The sequence below is a fragment of the Brachyhypopomus gauderio genome, chromosome 19 (genome assembly GCF_052324685.1).
Source record: "Brachyhypopomus gauderio isolate BG-103 chromosome 19, BGAUD_0.2, whole genome shotgun sequence".
Lineage (NCBI taxonomy): Eukaryota > Metazoa > Chordata > Actinopteri > Gymnotiformes > Hypopomidae > Brachyhypopomus > Brachyhypopomus gauderio.
The window spans coordinates 12,093,744-12,112,856 of record NC_135229.1 but is presented as its reverse complement, the minus strand read 5'-3'; the positions used below and the strand labels follow the sequence as shown (position 1 = coordinate 12,112,856).

Sequence of the window (19,113 nt, the reverse complement as noted above, 5' to 3'; positions counted from 1 at the left end):
AATCTTCTAAATCTCGTAATACAGTTCGGGGTTATTGGAGGTCGGAGCCAGTCCATCACAGGGTGGGTGGACGCACATGAACAGAGCCTTTAGCCTGACCTGCAGAACTCCGTGACCTGGGACCCAGAGGGAGCTTGTGTGTGTGTGTGTGTGTGCATGGAGAACACTAGCTGTGAGGTAACACTTCTCCCACTTCACCTCGCTGGAAAAGAGCAAAATATTTATTTCTGAAGTATTTGCCTTTGTATTGTTGTTCTGAGAGCAAACACAATGGCTGTTTGCTCTCCACTATGGTAGGAGAGAGGAGAAGTGTGTGTGTGTGTGTGTGTGTAAGGAGGGGTTTTTGAGTGGAGTGGACATCAAAGCTAGCTGAGGCCCTCTTCATGAGTTCATTAAGCACAGCCGTCCTGTCGCTGCTCTCTCATTCCCGTAAAGCAGTCACTAAAAAGATCAGAGGCACCCTTCTCCTCCTCCTCCTCTTCCTCTCCGCTTATCCCCCTCGTACGTGGCCTGTCCGTTCTGCGGCGTGTCACAAGCGCGTGTCACGACGTCCTTCCTCTCGCTGCCGCTCCTGCCCAAGCGGGAACCGTTGGCGAAGACGTCTGACTCTTCACTCGATCCTGGGAAGCGTCCTTTTGAAGTTCCTGTGATGATTAAGGGGATCGGATCGCCCTCCCGCCCCCACGGGGTTGTGCGCTTTTACCCCGCTTGCTGCCCTCGGAGAGACCCTGACGTTTGCTGCCTTTGCCCTGTCTGCTCGGTCGGTCCTGCTGGTCCCGCGAGGGGTTTGAAGTGCGCGACCCTGCCGTTGCCTGTTAAACTTATATGAGGTGTCGAGAGAGAACTTTCCCCTATACCAGCCCTTCCCCCACGAGCACACCTGGATCACAGCAGCGAGAAGGGGGGTGGGCGACTTAGAACAAACAACAAAACTCTCCCTTCTCCCCACTGAGGTGCCTTCTCATTTCCAACAAACCCCCCCCCACCCCATCTCCCCGCTTGGTCCGAGCTAACCTGTCATTAGCCCAGGCCCCTAATGGGCAGGTGCTGAGGGGCTCTGAGACACTGTGATCAGTCAGGGGAGAGGGCAGACGGAGGAGCCTGAATCTGGGCCCCTCCTTGACTCCCAGCGCTGAAATGTGTCTCTCTCTGTTTAAGCTCGCTCTATCGTTCCTGGAGCGGTTCCTCCGTCGCGCTCGACGAGACGGCCGGCCATTCTTTGCACAGCTGGAATAATAGTGTTTGAGAAAGAGCGAGTGTGTACGCGTGTGCGTGTTTGGAGCAGACTGAATCTGTGGTTTGTGGCTCTTGGCTGCCTGTGCAGAAAGGAAGGCTGTAATTTGTTGTACAAAGAAATAATGGAACTGTTGGCATACAAGGAAACAGAAGATAAAGAATACACCAGCCAGGTGAAACCGACCGGCCCGTCCGACTTGAGCGGCCATCTGTCGAGTTATTCCTGAGCTAAACGTAAAACTGTGCCATGTTTTGACGAGTCGCGAAAACATTTTATTGGTCGGTGTGATGCGATACCAGCATAATGATACATAAACCACGCGAGATCTGCAAAATCCTCCAACAGACGGATCGTGTAGTAGTTCAGCCGGGTGTTACAGTCCTCCAGTGACCTCTTAACCCGTCTGTGGCATGGATGATGTCTTCTTTACTGTAAATCACGCCTTGAGGTCTCAATTGCCATATTGCCTTATTTAGAAAGAACTGAATTGATTTGACGGAGCAGGCGGTTCTCGTCAAGCGCCGACAGTTTCACTGAGTCAGTGGCGTGAAGCAGGAAGTGAAGAACGTCGCATTCAATCGCTCACACGTGGTCCATAAAATCTCACTGGAATGTTGATCGGAAGCGCTAATCACGCACCGCGATCTGCCCTAGTCATCGTGTTGGGCAGGACCAGAGACCCAGGGCGGCGTGGGGGGTGGAGAAGGCGTGTAGCTGGACTTTAACTCGGGCCAGAGCCACGGCGGCGTCATGTTTTTGGCCAGATGTTTTGTCATGGCTCTTTTAACGGCAACACGGTCGATTAAATAGAAACACCAGGGCATCGTGGCAATCTGTTCGCCCTCTTCTCTATTCTGGGGACTGCGTGTCCGATTTGCGTTTGTTCTGATCCGCGGTCCTCGGCAGGCTTGTAATAGCTCGTAACTGTAAAGGTCAGTCCTTTGTTGAGAGGGATGTTGTCCTGAAGTCTGTCTCTCTGCCCCCACTCGGGTTGTCTGGGCCTGGTCCCCATCTGTTTCTTCTTTGATGCAGAAAGGCCACAATTCCAAGCCGATAGGGACACATGGCAGAAGCATCACAGGAGGGCCCCCAGGGGCCTGGTTGAGTCATCTGTGCTGGTGCTGTGTCATTCACTGTTTAAAAAATTCTTTGGCAGAAAAGTGTGTTTACTGTAAGTGCCATTTGCAGCGGCAGCGTTACGGAAACTCTGTGGAAAACAAGCGCTCTATTAAACGTGTGTGTGTGTGTGTGTGTGTGTGTGTGTGTGTGTGTGCTAAGAAGGCGGGGTGGCCCGGCTGGTGGCGGTTCTGTTCAAACAGCGGACATGACTGGTGAACATACGAATCGGAGGAACAGGCAGCAGTCGATTGATTTCATGACGGACTTTGTGCCAGGGCCTGGATTAAGACTTGGATTAAGACCTGGATTAGGACCTGAACTCAAGACTGAAGGTGTGCACACTTGCATGTCTCACACAGACTCCCACGGAATTTCATTAGCGTTACATAAATAGCTCACACAAGCGCGTTTACCTGGAGTCATATGAGCCACTCACGCCTAATTAGCTGGTTGTTCTTTTCTGTAAGCCCAAATTGCTTTTCTGGGATGGTGTTCACTTTCAGGATCTTCGAGTAGGATTACTGAGCTGGGGTCAGATTCCTCAACTGTTGAGGGTGATGTTAGTCACCAAAGCTGACTACAATTCAGCTCTTCTCTGACACGCCCCCATTTCACCCACTCTGAAATTGTGGGCCTTCGATCTAACTTTATTTTTGGCTGCAATTATGAAGACAGTGGAACCTTGTGTGAGAATATCTAAAGCCCCTGTTTCCTCAGCAGTAATAATAAGATATTGGAAAGAGACAGGGGCACCGGATCAAACGAAAATCGAGATTGTTGAGTCAGATTATGAATTCCATGAACCGTTCAGTCATTTCAGTGATTTTCAAATCGGAGGGGGCAGAGATGTGGCTGTTCTGACGTGGTCAAAAAACGATATTTGGGAAGTTGTCAATTTATTTATACATCTAAAATGATGCAAGAAAGCACACAGACATACCGTTCAGTCAGTGAACATTTATATCATAATTTACATTTAAACAGGTTGCACTTAAATAACTATGTAAACCAGTCTGTAAACATAGAGACAGAAGACTTTTTGTTTTTTGGTTTGTTTTGTCCTTATTTATGTTGACTTTAAAGCTGAAAACACAGGGAAGACTTTGGTCATACTTCGGGTGAAAGAAACGAAGAGATGCTACAGTTAGGAACCTCAGGAGGTCGTCTTAAAGATCAGACGGAGAGGGCCTGGTCTAAACGAGAGTTAAAAAAAAAAGATAAACTAAAACATAAAAATAAAGAGGAAACCAGTGCATGATAAGGACCAAGACGCTTTGGTTTGTGCCATCCGTGAGGGCGAAAAGGGCCAAACAACAGCAACAACCAATCGACAGGACCCGGGACAGCCGGACTTGGGAGAGCCGGACGTTGCTTTGCCACAGACACGCGCTGCTATGTGAGGGAACTTTGGTAACTAGCATTTCCACTTCCTGTTTTGTTCCCATCTCTCCCCTTGTGCTATCAGTGTTGCTCTTAAAAACATAAACGATTAGTGAAAGAATAAAGAAGGACTGAGCTTCATAGCCTGTGTGCTACATGCGAGCAGACTCTTCTTCTTGGGGACCCACACTGAGCCTTCGCCCACAACCTTTGGGTTGTTGTTTTTTATTTTCTTCTTCAAGTAGAAAAGCAATAAATATCATATATGCCTCCAACGTCCTTCTGAACACACACATAGCCTATATACACACACACACACACACACACACACACACAATCTTTGAGGTAACTTGTTGAAAACTACAAAAATGCCCTTTCGGTTACGTTGAGGAGTTCTCAATTTAGGTTAAGAGAAGGCATATGGGAGAGCCACCTGAAGTCAAATCGAACCCCACGCCCACCGCCCCACCGCCCACACCCAACCCCCCACCCAAACTTTGACCCAAAGCCATGGTGGCGTCTTCAAAATTCCACTGCGGTTGTTCTACGAAAGCCTTCCACAAAAAAAAAAAGCTACCTGAACTGTTTTGAAAAGCAGTCTACAGTTAAGAAGTAAAACCCTGAAGGCGACGGAGCTCCTTTTTCCTGTTGAACATCATCATGAAGAAGCCAAACAAATAACTAATGCAGGAGTGCGAAAAACACAAGAATGGCCAAAAAACAAAGAGGACAGAAACAGAACAATTACAATGAATTACCCAGTCATCGTAAACATTATTTCAAAAAATATTGCTTTTGGAAGATAACAAATTGGACAATAAATTAGTGGTTGCATACTAAACCAAATATTATTAAAGAATAACAATTACAAACCTCAGACAAACAACGTTACTCTGAAATAACTGGTGGACGATTGTCGTTAAAGTGTAGGACACATTGGGCCGCTAACGGCCTGGAACGCTGTCTCCTAGCCCTGAGTACGGGAAGTCCCTGATGTCGGAGACCTGAGCGTGCATCCTCGCGAGGATTATTTACACCTGTGGCCGTCCGCGGCCGCCGAGGCGGGCGGGCGGCGTGTCTCTTGAGTGGCTGCGAGCGCGTGAGGGGGAGGGGCTAGGGCTCCATCGCCTCCACCGCCTCCTGCTTCACCTTGACGGGCAGGATCTTGATGACGGAGGTCTCGGCGGACGGCTCGTACAGGCCGTACGTGGCGGGGCGGAGGGCCGGCGGGTGGAGGAATTCGCCGTTGCGGTACAAGGCCTTGAGGTCCATGTCGCGGCAGATCAGGCCGAAGATCTGCTTCTCCGCCAGCCGCTCCACGTCGACGCCGTCCGTCTCCTCCAGCCGGTCGGCGTTGTCGCTGACGTCGAAGCGCTCGATCTCCTCGTTGACGCGCTCCAGCTCGTCGCGTGAGCGTCGGGGCGTGGCGGAGGCCGGGCAGTAGCCCTTGAGGTGGAGGCGGAGGCTGCAGAGGTGGATGTAGCTGCGGTGGCAGTGGGGGCAGCGGTGGGGGCGCTCGCGCGTGTGCAGACGCTTGTGCAGCTTCAGGTGGACGAACTGCGTGAACTTGGCCGGGCACAGCTTGCACTGGTAGGGCTTCTCGCCCGAGTGCAGCCGCAGGTGCGTCTTGAGGTTGCTGGTGCTGCTGAAGCGTTTGTGGCACACCTGTGGAGGTAGGGAGGGAGGGGCTTTAGAGGGGGGCGGGGCTAACACTCGTGCTCATGGGGGGGGGGGGTTTGAGTGAGAGGGGAGGGGGGGCTCACCTGGCACTCGTGGGGCTTCTCACCGGTGTGGACCAAGTAGTGCTTCTGTAGGTGGGCCAGCTGTGTGAAGCCCTTGTTGCAGGTCTGACATTTAAAAGGCCGCTCGCCGCTGTGGACACGCAGGTGCACCTGAGGACAGAAACAGGGCCTTGTTCACACACCTGTGTGTGTGTGTGTGTGTGTGTGTGTGTGTGTGTGTGTGTGTGTGAGCGGAGAAGAGCTTCACCTTGAGGTTGGAGAGCTGTCCGAACGTCTTGCTGCACACGTTGCACTCGTACTTGATCTTCCCGTTCTGCTTCTTGAGCGGGTAGCCCAGCGTCTTGTAGCCGGCCGGCCCGCGCTTCATCTTGCTGAGGTTGACGGCCTCGTCCTCCGACCGGGGGCCGCAGGGCTGGGCTGAGGTAGGGTTGGCGGGCAGCTGGTCGACGGAGGCGGCGGAGGCCGCGGTGGGCGAGCCGCTGACGGGGGCGTGGGGGTGCCCGTGGGCGGGCCTGTCTTTCGGGGTGGTGGCTCTGGAGAAGGCACTGCTGGGGGGCGGGAGCAGGAAGTGCCGGCCTCCCTCCGGGGGCAGCATGGCGGACTGCAGTGGCATGTGGGGGGGCACTACGTTACAGAAAGGGTACATGTGGGAGAAGACCTGAGGTGCCCTGCTCATGGAGTAGGGGGTGAGAAGGTAATGCGGGCTGGAGTAGAATGGGGAGAGGGGCACTTGTGGGGGGTAGCTGGGGTAGTGGCCCAAGCTGCTGCCGTGGAGAGTCAATGGCAGGGCGGGCAGGGCGTCGCGGGGGTCGCCCTGGGCGGGGCTGCTCCCCGGGCTGGTCTCTGGGCTGCTCTGCACGGACGGGCTGGGCGTGGCCGACGGGAGCCCCGGCGAGCGGGTGGAGAAACAGACGCCCAGACCGGGCTTCAGGAAGTCTTCTCGGAGCGGGGGGTGTGGCTGTGGGCGGATGGGGTAGATGACGCGGGGGTAGAGGGGCCGGTCGGGGCTGATGGGACACCGTGGGCGCGTGGGGAGAGGCCGGGTGGGTTCCCGCCACGTGTCCTTCAGGATCTCTGAGACGGTGTGTTCCCTTTTCACCACGGGTTTCTCCTCCAACTCCTGCTGCTTTACCTCCATCAGACTCTGCTCTGTAGGACACACAGAACAACAGCACATCAGACTCTGGTTTGTAGGACACACAGCACAACAGCACATCAGACTCTGCTTTTTAGGACACATCAGCACATCATCCTGCTCTGTTGGACACACAGACTCCACCCTTTTCTTGTGGAGACCAAACTACTGACCCAACATCCACCACGGGCTCCAGGACACACCTCTCCTCTACCGCTCTCTCCGTCCGAGAAGACGCGCTTCACCCGATCGCTACGACCCCGAGGTGGGTTCCACGTCCCGTCCTCCCAACAGGACACCCATTGTTACCCGGCGCACAGATCTTCCCGAGCAAAGCGGGTCCGGGACACAAAGCAGCCTGGCGGTTCAATTAGGGGACGACAGCTTGACAGATTGTCCCGAGCTGGGGGCCGCAGACAGGATGTGGGGCATGACGGCAGATCCCAGGTCAGTGTGGAGGAGAGGGGCGGCTTCTGCTGAGGGCTGATACCATCTAATGGATGTGACGGTGGGTGATTGAGGGTTTCCCACTAATAGGCACCCACAAAGCCCAGCGACTCCACTGAGTGCACATCTTCAGGGCGGCTCCACGCCACGCGAACTCGGAGCCACCTTTCGGATCCCTCGCTGAACAGAACTCGGCCCCGACAGTTGCAGGAGACCTCCTCAAAAAAGAACTTTCTTGAACACGGAGATCGGCTTGAGACGCAGACGCCAGTAAACTGTGGGAGAGGGAAGAACCGTGAAGAGAGCCAGAGAAGCTCTCCAATGCCTCACATGCTCTTCTGAAGATCTGAAGATCTCCTTTCCTGTGCCTTTCCTCATAAGAGAAAGAACTTAAGAAGATAGTGCAAACGATCAAAACCACTTCCTGCTTCCTTTCCTGTGCCCTTTGCAAAGAGTTCACCTAGGGCTGAGAACCTGACTGGTGTGGGGTCTGCATGCGAGAGAACACGTGTGTGTGTGTATGTGTATGTGTGTGTGTGTGTGTGTGTGTGTGTGTGTGTGTGTGTGTGTGTGTGTGTGGTTGGAAAGATCTCCTCCATAAGATCTCCCTGTCCCTCAAACCCCCATCCTTCTCCTCCTATAGCAACGTGTAAACACAGTTAGAGGTTAGCCGTCCTCCCCCTCCGCCCCCCCCCCCCCGTCCCTTCCGTAGATAGCGCCAGTCCTGTTCCTCCCCAGAGAGCTCCTGCAAAACAAATAGCCAACGAACTCGCAGATATCAATCTGTCAGCGCGGCCCAGCCGCCAGGAAGTTCAAGTAGTCAATGGAGCAGGTTTTTTCTCTCTCTCTCTCTCCCCCTCCCACCCTCCGTTTCTCTTTTAAAGTGCCAAATAAATTAAGGAGCCCTGCCAAAGAGCTCTTCACGCCCCTCCCCCCCTCCAACCCCCCCCCGGACACACACCAGGCCCCCCCCGCACGCGCGCGTACGGGGTCACGAAACACGGCGGTAAGCCCGTGGGCCCCGGGAGACGTCGGCAGCGTCCGGGAGTGCCGCTCGTCCTCGGGAGGAGGGAGAGGTCCGGTTCAGGAGGCCCGGGGGCCGTCAGAAGCTCCGTGGCCGCCGTGTGGGAGGAACCGCCAGTCATCTCGTCTCCTTCCATTAGTCACGCGCAGGGTGGCTGTTCGTGCTATGACTGTCTCTGGTGCTGCCGTGAGCCGGAGGAGAGGAGGCAGTGGACCCGCCCCGGTGGCAGGTAGAACAGTTCTGGTGTCAGCCGTGGGTCAGATGGCCTAATTACAGCGTGTGTGTGTGTGTGTGTGTGTGTGTGTATGGAGGGGGTGGACAGCTAGAGTGTTCCATAGCCTGAAGTGATGCGCATATCTCTGGGCCGTGGAGTCACTCAGGCTGCTCTGTTCTCGCCACACCTGTGTATTGTCTCCTTGTGACTCTGTGACTCTCTCTCTCTCTCTCTCTCTCTCTCTCTCTCTGTGACAGTCTCACTGTCTCCCTCTTAACTTTCTCTCTAACCAACACAAAGGTTTAACTTTGAGACTTTTATTACCGTGTCCAACAATGGCAGATTGAGTGTGTCGAGAGCACTTTCATGTAGGGAGTGTATGTTTAAGTGCAAATGGCTGTCGAGTTGTACCTCCTATCCTGTGTAATTAGGCTTAAACATTACTACATCTGAACAGAAACATAATGGAGAGAGAGAGAGAGAGAGAGAGAGAGAGGCATTCTGATCTAAGAGTAGATGAAAGAGAGAAGAGTGTGTTCTGCTGGTATGATAATCACAGACTCCGTCCAAAACAACAAGCTTCCCCTCGACTTAAGTAGGAAGGAAAAGACAAACCTCCCCAGGTCTCACACACACACACACACACACACACACACACACACACACACACACACACACACACACACGTGGGCCGACCGAACTTTGCACTCACTGAGTTTCTGCATCATCAGGTCGCCCGAGGGCGGGTAGTGTAGTCGGCGGGCGAAGTCGGGGCAGTACCACACCAGCAGCTCCTGCCCGGCCGGGATGGCCTTCACCGTGTAGAAGTAGACGCTCATGCTGTTCTGGCAGGCGGCCAGGTTCTGCTCGTCCTGGGAGCGGGCCGGGTTCACGTAGCGCATCCAGTTGCTCCGGTCCTCGTCCAGGCCGTCCACAAAGTGGTGGAGCTCACCGTCGACGTAAATCTGCGTGGGTAGGAACGGGCGGCGGGTTAGCGGGTCGGGGTTAGCGGGTCGGGGTTAGCGGGTCGCGCGGTCCCGTCGGACCTCCGGCTGATCGGTTTGTTGGTTTCTTCACCTGGTGTGTTTCTCATGCTTTCGACAAAGGGAAATGAACCTTGCTATCTGACTATGGGCTCACGGGTCTCGCTGTGGTCCCCAGAACCTGCTGTCTGCCCACTAGTACCACAGACGAGAACAAGATCCTACAGTCTATGTCTTTATAAGCTTCAGCGCTGAGTCAACAGTCTCCCCACATCAGCACACTCATCTACCGAGTCTTCGCTCCATTACTGTTCTTTTTCTTTGTCAGTCTCCAGTCTGCCCCACTCTTACTCATATGCGTACACACAAACACACAAACACACACACACACACACACGCCCCTGCGAAGTGGAACAGGCTGTTTTGGGGGCAGCTCTGAAATTAGAGAGGCTGGTTCACACTAACCTGGCCATTTCCAGGAATGCTCTCATGACATCACGAGCCCTGTGCGAGGTTCCCCCTGGGTGACGGTAGCACGGCTCTTCCGCTACACCCCCCCCCCCCACCACCACCTCCACCCCCCCCACGCAACCCTCCTCTCTGATCTACGCTCATCTCCTGTAATAGAGGAAAGAGCGGCGAACAGCACGCTTGGCCTTTCACTGCGCCGTTCCACCAGGGGATCTCGGAAACCACCACCGCAGGTTCTTACGAAAAGAAGAAAAAAAAAACCAAAACACGAGACGCCAAAAAAAATAAAAATGTCACTTTCACGAATCGGGTCCTGTGACTCAGCGCGTTCCTCGTGAGGACGACGGGCCGGACGGGTCCGCTCGTCGTGATAACGGCCCGGGGACCGTCACCTGTGCGTGACCTGGCTGGCGAGCTCCTTCCACAGACATACGCCACACACACACACACACACACACACACACACACACACACACGTCACGCGGCACCAGCTCGCAGTACTTAAAAGAGACACAGTCAAAACACGCAAGATCAGTCTGTCTTCACTGTCCCAGTCAGCAAAGCCCACGCGGCCTATGTGCTACAGAAATCACTAGAGCCTTACGCTGCATTTTCTCCCTCTCTCTCTCTCTCTCTCTTTCTCTAAGCAGTCACATAAGCGTCTGTGATGTCACACAGGAAGTAAGTCAGTGGAACAGACGACGAGCTGCTGTTTTGTTTCTCTTTGACCTCTTTTGCGCAGCCGTTACAGAAAACGAAGCTTCTGACGACTCACCCTCCAGAAGTACTTCCTGTTGGCGTCCTTGGGCACGGTGTCGGGCGTGTAGCTCTCTCCCACCAGGGGGCCGAAGCGCGTGCCCTTGGGGATGTATTCTCGGCTCACCACCCCCACCACCTGTACGGGAAGAGAGTTGGGACACACTTCAGACCAGATACTAGCTTGTGATCGTTTGTAATAAGTTGTGGAGTAAGTGTACCGGAGAGAGAAAGAGAGAGAGGGAGAGAGAGTTACTGCTAATCCAGGTGAATATACCTGGACCATTCAGGCCATGAGCCCCACGACCCTTTACTGACACAACCAGGAAGACGGAGGTCAAGAAGGTCACATCCTCGCATGCACGCAGGCCCGAGCGAGAGATGGAGGGACGGGTGGAGGGACGGGTGGAGAGACACGGGTCGTTTCAGCCTGCTCACCTCTCATTAGCTAGCGCACCCCGCCCCCCCTGCAATCATTACGGAGCCTCCACACCACATCAAACAGGGCAGGAGATGTAGTGGTGGTGAATACACTCCCACCATCGCTCCACCGCGTCCTCCGTAGAGACACGCTGCAGCAGAAACCCCCCCAAGGTGGAGACTGTCTGGACTTTTTTCATTTTTTCTCCTTGTTGTGCTTTGCATTGTTTTTAATACGCTGAGCAGACTTCAGTCTTACCTGCTCAGCCGAGATCCACTCACGACTAACCCCCCCCCCCCCCCCCCCAGGTGTCTTCAGCGTACACCCAGAAATGCAAACAGACGGCCGGATAAAGAGGTAGGAAATCCCCCCCGCACATGGGGGCCAGCGGCGGTGCTCAGACCTGCTCGGAGATTAGTAGCTGCTCTTTGACAGCCAATTAACAGACGGCTGCAGCGTCACTATTTTGCCGATGTGGCGTGTTTCGTCCCCCCCACACCAAATCTGTGCATCCTCAGGTTCCTTTTGATCCTCTCTGTCTATCCTTAAGGGCAGGGTTAACTGTTCCTGCCTGTTTTCATCAGGAAATAAATTAATCTTCCCTAACAGGGGGGCTCAAATGATAAGGCAAAAGACAGACGGCCTGATGAGAAAATCAATGCCACAGTTCTCGGGGACGGTTTCGAAGCTCGACGTGGGAGTCGTGTTCAAAGGCCCGCCCACCTCGTACCCATGTCCCCACCCCCTCATATCCCCCAGCCAATCGAGGGTGGGGATTGCCCTGTCGCCATGACAGACATGAGAGGGGCTGTTTGATGTTGCGGGGAGATTGAAGGCTGTTGGCTTGGCCCGCTATCGCTTGGTGTCTTGAGCCTTTGAGCGACGTCTCCGAGCTGCGTGAGGTAACTCGCACACTCTCAATTGTGTTTCTGTTGTTTGTTTAGTTTTTTGCTGACATGTTCCGAAGCTCTGCCGATAAGCTCGGTTTAGATTACATGTAGGCATGTAGCAAACATGAATCACAAACATCTGTCTTCCTCTCCCTTTTGTTTCTCTCTCCCTCCCTCCCTCTCTCCCTCCCTCTCTCCTTCCCGTCACCAAGAGTTTTCGTTTCCCTCAAGAACGATAATTTTTACTTTCTCTGGTCGCCGCTGAGTTAGCAGCAGGTCCGTTCGATCACGGGGCTTTTCATGAGCCGAGTGTCTGCTGAATACTGCCGGCGTCCCAAACCCGAGCGCGGTTCTGTGGGTTCTCACTCCGGGCTGGACCGGGCCAGGTGTGTGGGGCGGGGGGGAAGAGGGGGCGTCCGTCTACCCTGTCGTACCTCTTTAGACTCGAGTCCGTGTCTGAACTCCAGGTTCCTGGGCAGGGACGCCTGGGCGCGGGACGTGGGCGGCGTGTCCAGAGGCCCCTCCCACATGTGGTCCTTCACGATGTACGTGCAGTTCTCCTCGAACTCCGTCTCCGTCCACTTGGACATGTCTGCGTCCTCCACGCATGTCTTTGTCTCCAGCCGCACGGCAGCAGGAGACACCCCCTCAGTGGTCAACATGACAGAGCTATGCTGAGAGGCAGCCTGACAGACAGACAGACAGACAGACAGAGAGAGACAGACAGGTGGACACAGAGAGACAGACACAGAAGAAGCAGTGAGCACCATTCTGAAATACATATTCACGTGACCTTAAAACATGTGCTTTTAAATCAGATCCACATAACATAAGGCAACTAGGAAATTAAAAGACACCCTGGAAAATTATTCACTCATAGGAAAAGTTCATTTATTTATTATTCATTGGTAACGGAAGGCCAATGAAATAGAAACTGACACAGGAGGTAAACAGAGAGAATAGCACAACAGTCAACAGCGTGAGGTCCCGCGTGATCTCGAGACGTCACACTCAAGTGGAGCGACAGGACGGCAGGACTGTCTCCTGACAGCCGGACCGTCACGGCCCCCAACCCCACCCTCCACCCTCCACCCCCACCTATGTTTTGTCTGTCTACACCTCCGCCAGCTTTCGCTCGCTCTCTCCATCCTCCCCCTTCTCCACTCCTGCTTCCTACTCTCTCTCTCTCTCTCTCCGTCTCTCCCCTGGGTGGAGAGAGAGGTGGAGGAAGGTGGAGGAAGGAAGTGTTGTCTGCGTTTGAATGGAGCTAAAATTGGAATCGGAGTTGTAGAGCAGTGGACTCCATAAACCATTCCAAGGAATGACTCTGCCTGTGTGTGTGTGTGTGTGTGTGTGTGTGTGTGTGTGTGTGTGTGTGTGTGTGTGTGTGTGTGTAGGAGAACAAAAGGGAAAGAATCACAGCTTTTTCCATAGGGGGGCAACAGAAGCACAAATAACCTTCAAACGCTTCCCACCCAAGTGGGTCCCACACACAGCCTGAGCCAAAGAGGACAGGAACCACCGGTCCACATTCCACTGAACTTCTGTCCCATTACCAGCATGCTTCATTACAAAGATCAGCTTATTCCTCCAATTATTCAATATACAATAATAATTATTAATAAATAATAAAATAACAATTAATAAAATTGTGTGTGTGTGTATATATATATATATATATATATATATATATATATATATATATATATATATATATATAGTAAAATACTAAATAAAATCATATATAATATTGCAGTGCATGTGTATACATATATGATTAAAGCTTTACACTTAATTTAATTGATGCCTTAAATTGATGGTCAATATAGTAAGAAATTTAGCTGATGTATATATATTTGTCTGTGTATGTGTGTGTGTGTGTGTGTGTGTTAAAAGTGAAATGCCTGACTTTTAACACTGAATGCGTGTATTTGTCTATAAGCTGTTTCCATGATACTAGTAAAGAGATGACAGAATACTGCAGCTTGCTGTAATTCTGTAGAACAGCTGCAAGATCAAAACTAATATTGAAACCGAGAAACTGAACATCGACTAAACTGGGCAACCGTATTTTTCTTTCTGACTTTTAAAGGGTTTTGAATTCAAAATGTAAATTATTTAAATTCTCCCACATATTTTATCGTTCACGTTTAGCATGTTTTTGTTTATATATATATATATATATATATATAAACAATGAATATCTTTCAAATGTAAGCTACATTTACATATTAAATTCACAAAGTTTGACTTTTCAATTTCAGAACTAAATAACTTATTTTATACATTAATATATACATTTTTTATAAACCAAACATGTTTCTCTCTTTAAATTTAAAAATACTGAAAGTACTAAAAGAAAAAGTCAAATTTGCCTTAATGATTATTATACAACTAAAGCTATTACAAATTAAATACAGAAGCAACTGACTGTCAGAAACTAGAACAAATTTTGTGACCAAACCATCCCAAGAGACTAACGATAATCCAGCCGTCAGTAAAACCAAGTTGTACAACACCACAACGTTCTCTCTTCTGAGAGAGCAAAAACAGACCAGAACCACCAGAACGAAGCCAAGCAGTTTCACTCACCGACAGACTTTGATTCCAGCCACACATAGAGACTCCTAGTCTCCCCCGTGAGTGTGTGTGTGTGTTGGAGAGAGAGTGTGTGTGGGACAGGTGCAGATCTCTAATCCTCTCCCCGTCCCACTGCTAGTCCAGATGGTGAGCGTGTTCTTCTGCGACTGCCTTGAGTTTGACGGACTCCGAGCATGTTTGTAACTTGTTGAAGGCTTCCCTTGCTCCGCCTCCCTGTCTCCGCCCACCTCCCTCCGTCCCCGCCTTCTCTCTAGATGTCTCCACCCTTCCAGTTCTCTCCTGCTTCAGATATATCACACGTTCGACCACGCACACTAAACTAATCTTTGCAGTTTCAGTCTCTTTCCTGAATGTGCCCGGCCAACTCAATCAATTAATTCCTGCTCAGTTTCCCTGAGATACAAACAGGGACAAGATCTTAGTGCTTCTTATCATACAAGAGAGAGTGAGGTGATCTCAGACTGGACTGACAAAGATCCCCAGAGATAGGAGGTTGTTTGAGGAGGGGAGGGGGGGTGGAGGGGGTGTTGATCCTCTTTATTCTGCCTCTCTTCCTGGGCAGGAAGGATGTCCTACAGCAGTGACTCAATAACCTGTTGCTGTTTACTAAGCGCTGGGGCTGATGGATGAACCCCCCCCCCCCCCCCCCCCCCCCCATGCAACCTTAGTGACCTCTAGGGGGCACCACTCTCTGTTAAAGCTTTTGTGCCATTTGTGCCCTGTGAGTCAAAGCTGAGATTTGTATGCACGATGAGTGCTGCCACCCCATACGGGACACACACACATGGTCTCGGACTGCCAGCCACAGCAAGACTCTCTGGAAAGTCCCGCAGGGGCCCGTCCACAGTCTGCTGCCGCCCAGCGACCCAGTATGGGAGCGTGGGCGAAGTGGTGCGCCGGAGAACGGGGAGAAGAAACGGAAAACATGCCCCCTAGGAATGGAGGTGAGGAGGTAGAGAGAGATGAAACAGCACAATCTGGACCAGCCCCAGTATACAGAATCAGAGACATGCACGCAAGAACACACACACACACACACCGACTCTGCTGGTGACAAAAGATGTGACCACATCACTTGCTTCCTACAACTTCCTGGCAGCGGACGACCCGAGAGTTCCAGGCGACGGTACCGCCCCCTCCCTCCCCCCCCCAGGCCTGCCTCTTCCCCCGGAGCAGACCCAGCTCGCAGCCCACGGGCCAAATCTGGTCTCCAGCTGGGCCTGCGTCACAGCAGAACAGTACCGGGCCCCGGGCCCCGGCGCGGTAACCAGCCGCAGGAGGAAGAGACGGCAAGAAAGATCCGAGAACGATGGCGAGACAAACGGTTCGCTTCCTCTTCGAAATTGCCATGCGGTCTGGTGTGGTGGGACAGGGAGCCGGTACCACCATCACCAACTCCTGCCATTATAATACCCCTCTCTCTCTCTCTCTCTCTCTCTCTCTCTCTCTCTCTCTCTCTCTCTCTCTCATAAAGGAAAGAGTGGGCTGTGTGGAGGGGTAGGGAGGGGTCTCCTGGCTCTGAAGTCAAATTCAAATGGGGGCTTCTTTTTTTTAACTCCTGTAGTTGGTTTAATGTGGCCTGCATGCCTGCAGGGCCCTAGATCAGCTAAACAAAGGGGCCCCGGAGGGCCCCTGCAGGTCCGTTGGTTTAGCAGAGGGCCGCCATCAAACTCACGGCTGGGCTGCTGCTATAACCTCCTGGGCCACAGGTGAGGGAGAGAGAGACAAAGAGAGAGAGAGACTGCCTTTGGCTCAGTAAAAGGGTTATCAGTGATAGGTTTCCAGTGTGGAAATTAAGAATATGTCCTCAAATCATGAATTTTTGTCCAGTTCAGGCCAATTGCCTACATCTGTTTAGGGTCATCCTGAGATCAAAGTGTTTCTGGCACCTCGAGATGCTATTCAGATATATCAAGCTATTCTTTGCATTTCAATTTTTAACCCCCCCCCCCCCCCCCACACACACACACACACACACACTCACACACACAGCGCTGGACACACCCAGACTACACTTCCCTTCTTTGTACATACACCACTGAACTTTATCTCAATAAAAACTTCAGATGGTCCTGAGTATGTGATTCTCTGGGGCCCCGTGGTGGATAAACACCTGGGCTGCACGGACAGTGGTGTGGGAAGAGTGTGTATCAAGTCCGGTGTCAGGCTGGAGAAACTTCATGCTGTAATGGAAGACTGAAAACGAGCATTACACAGCGCTAATTCCGTTTTCCTTTGGCACTGCGTTCGAGCGTGCGTGCGTGCGCGTCTGCGTGCATGTGTGTGTGTGTGTGTGTGTGTGTGCAAACGGATGAGCGGGGAAAATGGTCTTTGTTCTGGGAAAGTTAATCCACAATGGTTGAGTCGGTAATGAAATGTGTGTGTGCGCGCGCGCGTGCGCACGTGTGAAGAAAGTTCGGCAAAGCGGCTCGCGCTCTGCAGCGCGTGCCCCCTCCGATTTGTGGCATCGTCTGGGAGGGGGGGGGGTGCCCAACCCACCCCTGCCATCTGTGGACGGTGTCCAACTCGGGGAGGAAGAGGATCGATACCACCGAACCACGAGCGTGTAACCTAGGAAAGGTTCGGACCACCGTCTGCTCGAACCCACACACAGTAAACTTTTACTTTTACTCACTTTGAAGCACAAACGATCCGACTTCAGTGGTGTTTTCACATTTACACAAAGCTCTAATATTTTAGCGGACAATACTTCACCCGTATGTCACGGGTCCGAACAAGACAGTAGAAAGCCGAGTTTATTCCATCTGCACAAGTTCATTACACCGCAGCATAAATTGAGAGGAAATCTAAAACAGTGTCTGATGTTAGAAGGTTAGAAGGAGCACTGATGCTACAGCTCAAAATCAAGTACAGCTCAAAATCAAGTACATGTTTACTAGTCCCAGTGAGCTTTCACACGTAAACAAGCTGTGGAGACTATGTCTCGCGAGTTATCAACAAACTATAGATCAAACTATATATATATATATATATATATATATATATAATATATATATATATATATATATATATATATATATATATATATATATTTATATAGTTTGATCTATAGTTTGTAAATTACTTTACTTTAGGAAATCGCATCTGCGTGGTTTGGTGAAATAACGTCCTTGTCAAGTTGAGGAGAGCATTAGACTCGAGTCTAAATCGAGTCTAAAATGATGATAATTCTAGGTGCAGGTAACACGCTGTCTGACCCAGAGCTGCGTCGCGCGCAGAGACGCGCGCACGCTCGCGCGAACCTCAGGTGATAACGCGGTGTCAAACACGTCAAACCCCGGACAGCGACGTAAGAGTTTTAGAGTTATTATATTAAAGAGTATGAAAAAAAGAGAAAAGAGAAGAGTCTAGCGGGGTAGACTAACAGTTAAATTGTTATTTAGGTTACGATTACTCGATGATAAATCGCAGTTTCTTCGTCGAATATTATTGTATTGTGAATATTCCGAGTTGGGCCACTGCAGTGACACAGAACATCTCCTTCTCTGTGACCTTCTGTCCTCTCTCTCTCTCTCTCTCTCTCTCTCTCTCTCGCCTCATCCTCTCTCTCTCTCTCTCTCTCTCTCTCTCTCTCTCTCTCTCTTTCAAGATGAACTTGTTCAGCAGTTCTTTATCTGTATCAGAATTGATTAAACAGTTTGAAAGGGGGAAAGTCGGACACATGTTGAACTTTCCGACTCCCCGTTATCAGGGGTTCACCATCGATCCAAACAACTGACCAGTGTGGAGAGGAGGAGACCAAACGATACAAGTCATCTTTTCTTTTACGGACAGATATTCGCACATCCTGTTTGAGAGGCGCAAAGGGGGGAGAAAAAAAAGCGCTCGAGGAGCCAGTTTAGTTCTTACCTGCTCGCACTTCCATAAATGTTTGGCAGCGCTCGCGCTTCTATCCGGTCTGCTCGCGCCTCTGGGACCTGCACGAGGACGATCTCGCGCCGTGGGCAGGGCGTGCACGAGGATGACTATCCCGAGTGTGAATGAGCTGAAGTGGCGGAGGTGATTCCTACACGTCCCCCACACCGGGCTCCACCCAGAGAGCGCTAATAAGGCTTAACCTGAGTCATTAACTGAGCAAACGCTCCAGTGTGTCTTATCGATAACAACGATAGGAGGGCGATTCCTCTTTTTTTTTTAATTAAACACAACGTTTCTAAATGCAAAGGGAAAGAACTCATCAGTGTTCGCAGGTCAGAATTACATCCTGCTGCCTGGACGCGTCTCATGTATTAACTGATAAGGGCGCAAAGTGATAATTGCATTTTTAATCAAAATTATACATTTATATAAGACAATTTAATCGTTACATGAGCATAAAGAACAAATCACTGGTGCGTAGCCATGTATGAATAAATAAATAAACAAACTATATAAATATAAATTGAATATAAAAAAGATACATTCTAAATAGCCGCTTCTAAATTAACTGAATCGAGTTTATCGGAGGCGTTTAGACTATAACAAATGAATAAAATGAACATGGCTTATTAATTTAATAGTGGTAGTACTGAGACCACACAGTCTCTTTTGCAATTAACTTGTTAAAAATTTATACTGAAATTAAGCTTATTTGTATTTGTATTTGTATTTGACAAAATTTAGTCCTTTTTTTTGAGATTTTGAGATTGACAAAATTTAGTCCTTTTTTTGAGATTTTAAAATTCAACTTTAA

General features: G+C 51.0%; 1 protein-coding gene and 2 long non-coding RNA genes across 3 annotated transcripts; 2 read left to right on the top strand and 1 right to left on the bottom strand.

Moving 5' to 3' along the window:
- Positions 1 to 2,407: 2,407 nt before the first annotated feature.
- Positions 2,408 to 3,554, top strand: LOC143482995 (uncharacterized). The gene is made up of 2 exons (XR_013122354.1): positions 2,408 to 2,688; positions 3,440 to 3,554. It is a non-coding gene; the product is annotated as an uncharacterized LOC143482995 (long non-coding RNA).
- A 697-nt stretch (positions 3,555 to 4,251) lies between these two features.
- On the bottom strand, positions 4,252 to 14,595 carry prdm1a (PR domain containing 1a, with ZNF domain). Its single transcript, XM_076981645.1, has 7 exons — positions 14,412 to 14,595; positions 12,254 to 12,505; positions 10,528 to 10,647; positions 9,011 to 9,263; positions 5,726 to 6,627; positions 5,500 to 5,628; positions 4,252 to 5,401 (listed from the first exon to the last, which is right to left on the bottom strand). Exons 1-7 carry the CDS (start codon positions 14,436 to 14,438, stop codon positions 4,850 to 4,852), a joined length of 2,235 nt encoding a protein of 744 aa, XP_076837760.1. The 5' UTR covers positions 14,439 to 14,595; the 3' UTR covers positions 4,252 to 4,849.
- Positions 11,243 to 13,227, top strand: LOC143482994 (uncharacterized). Its single transcript, XR_013122353.1, has 2 exons — positions 11,243 to 11,286; positions 11,539 to 13,227. It is a non-coding gene; the product is annotated as an uncharacterized LOC143482994 (long non-coding RNA).
- Positions 14,596 to 19,113: the final 4,518 nt, after the last annotated feature.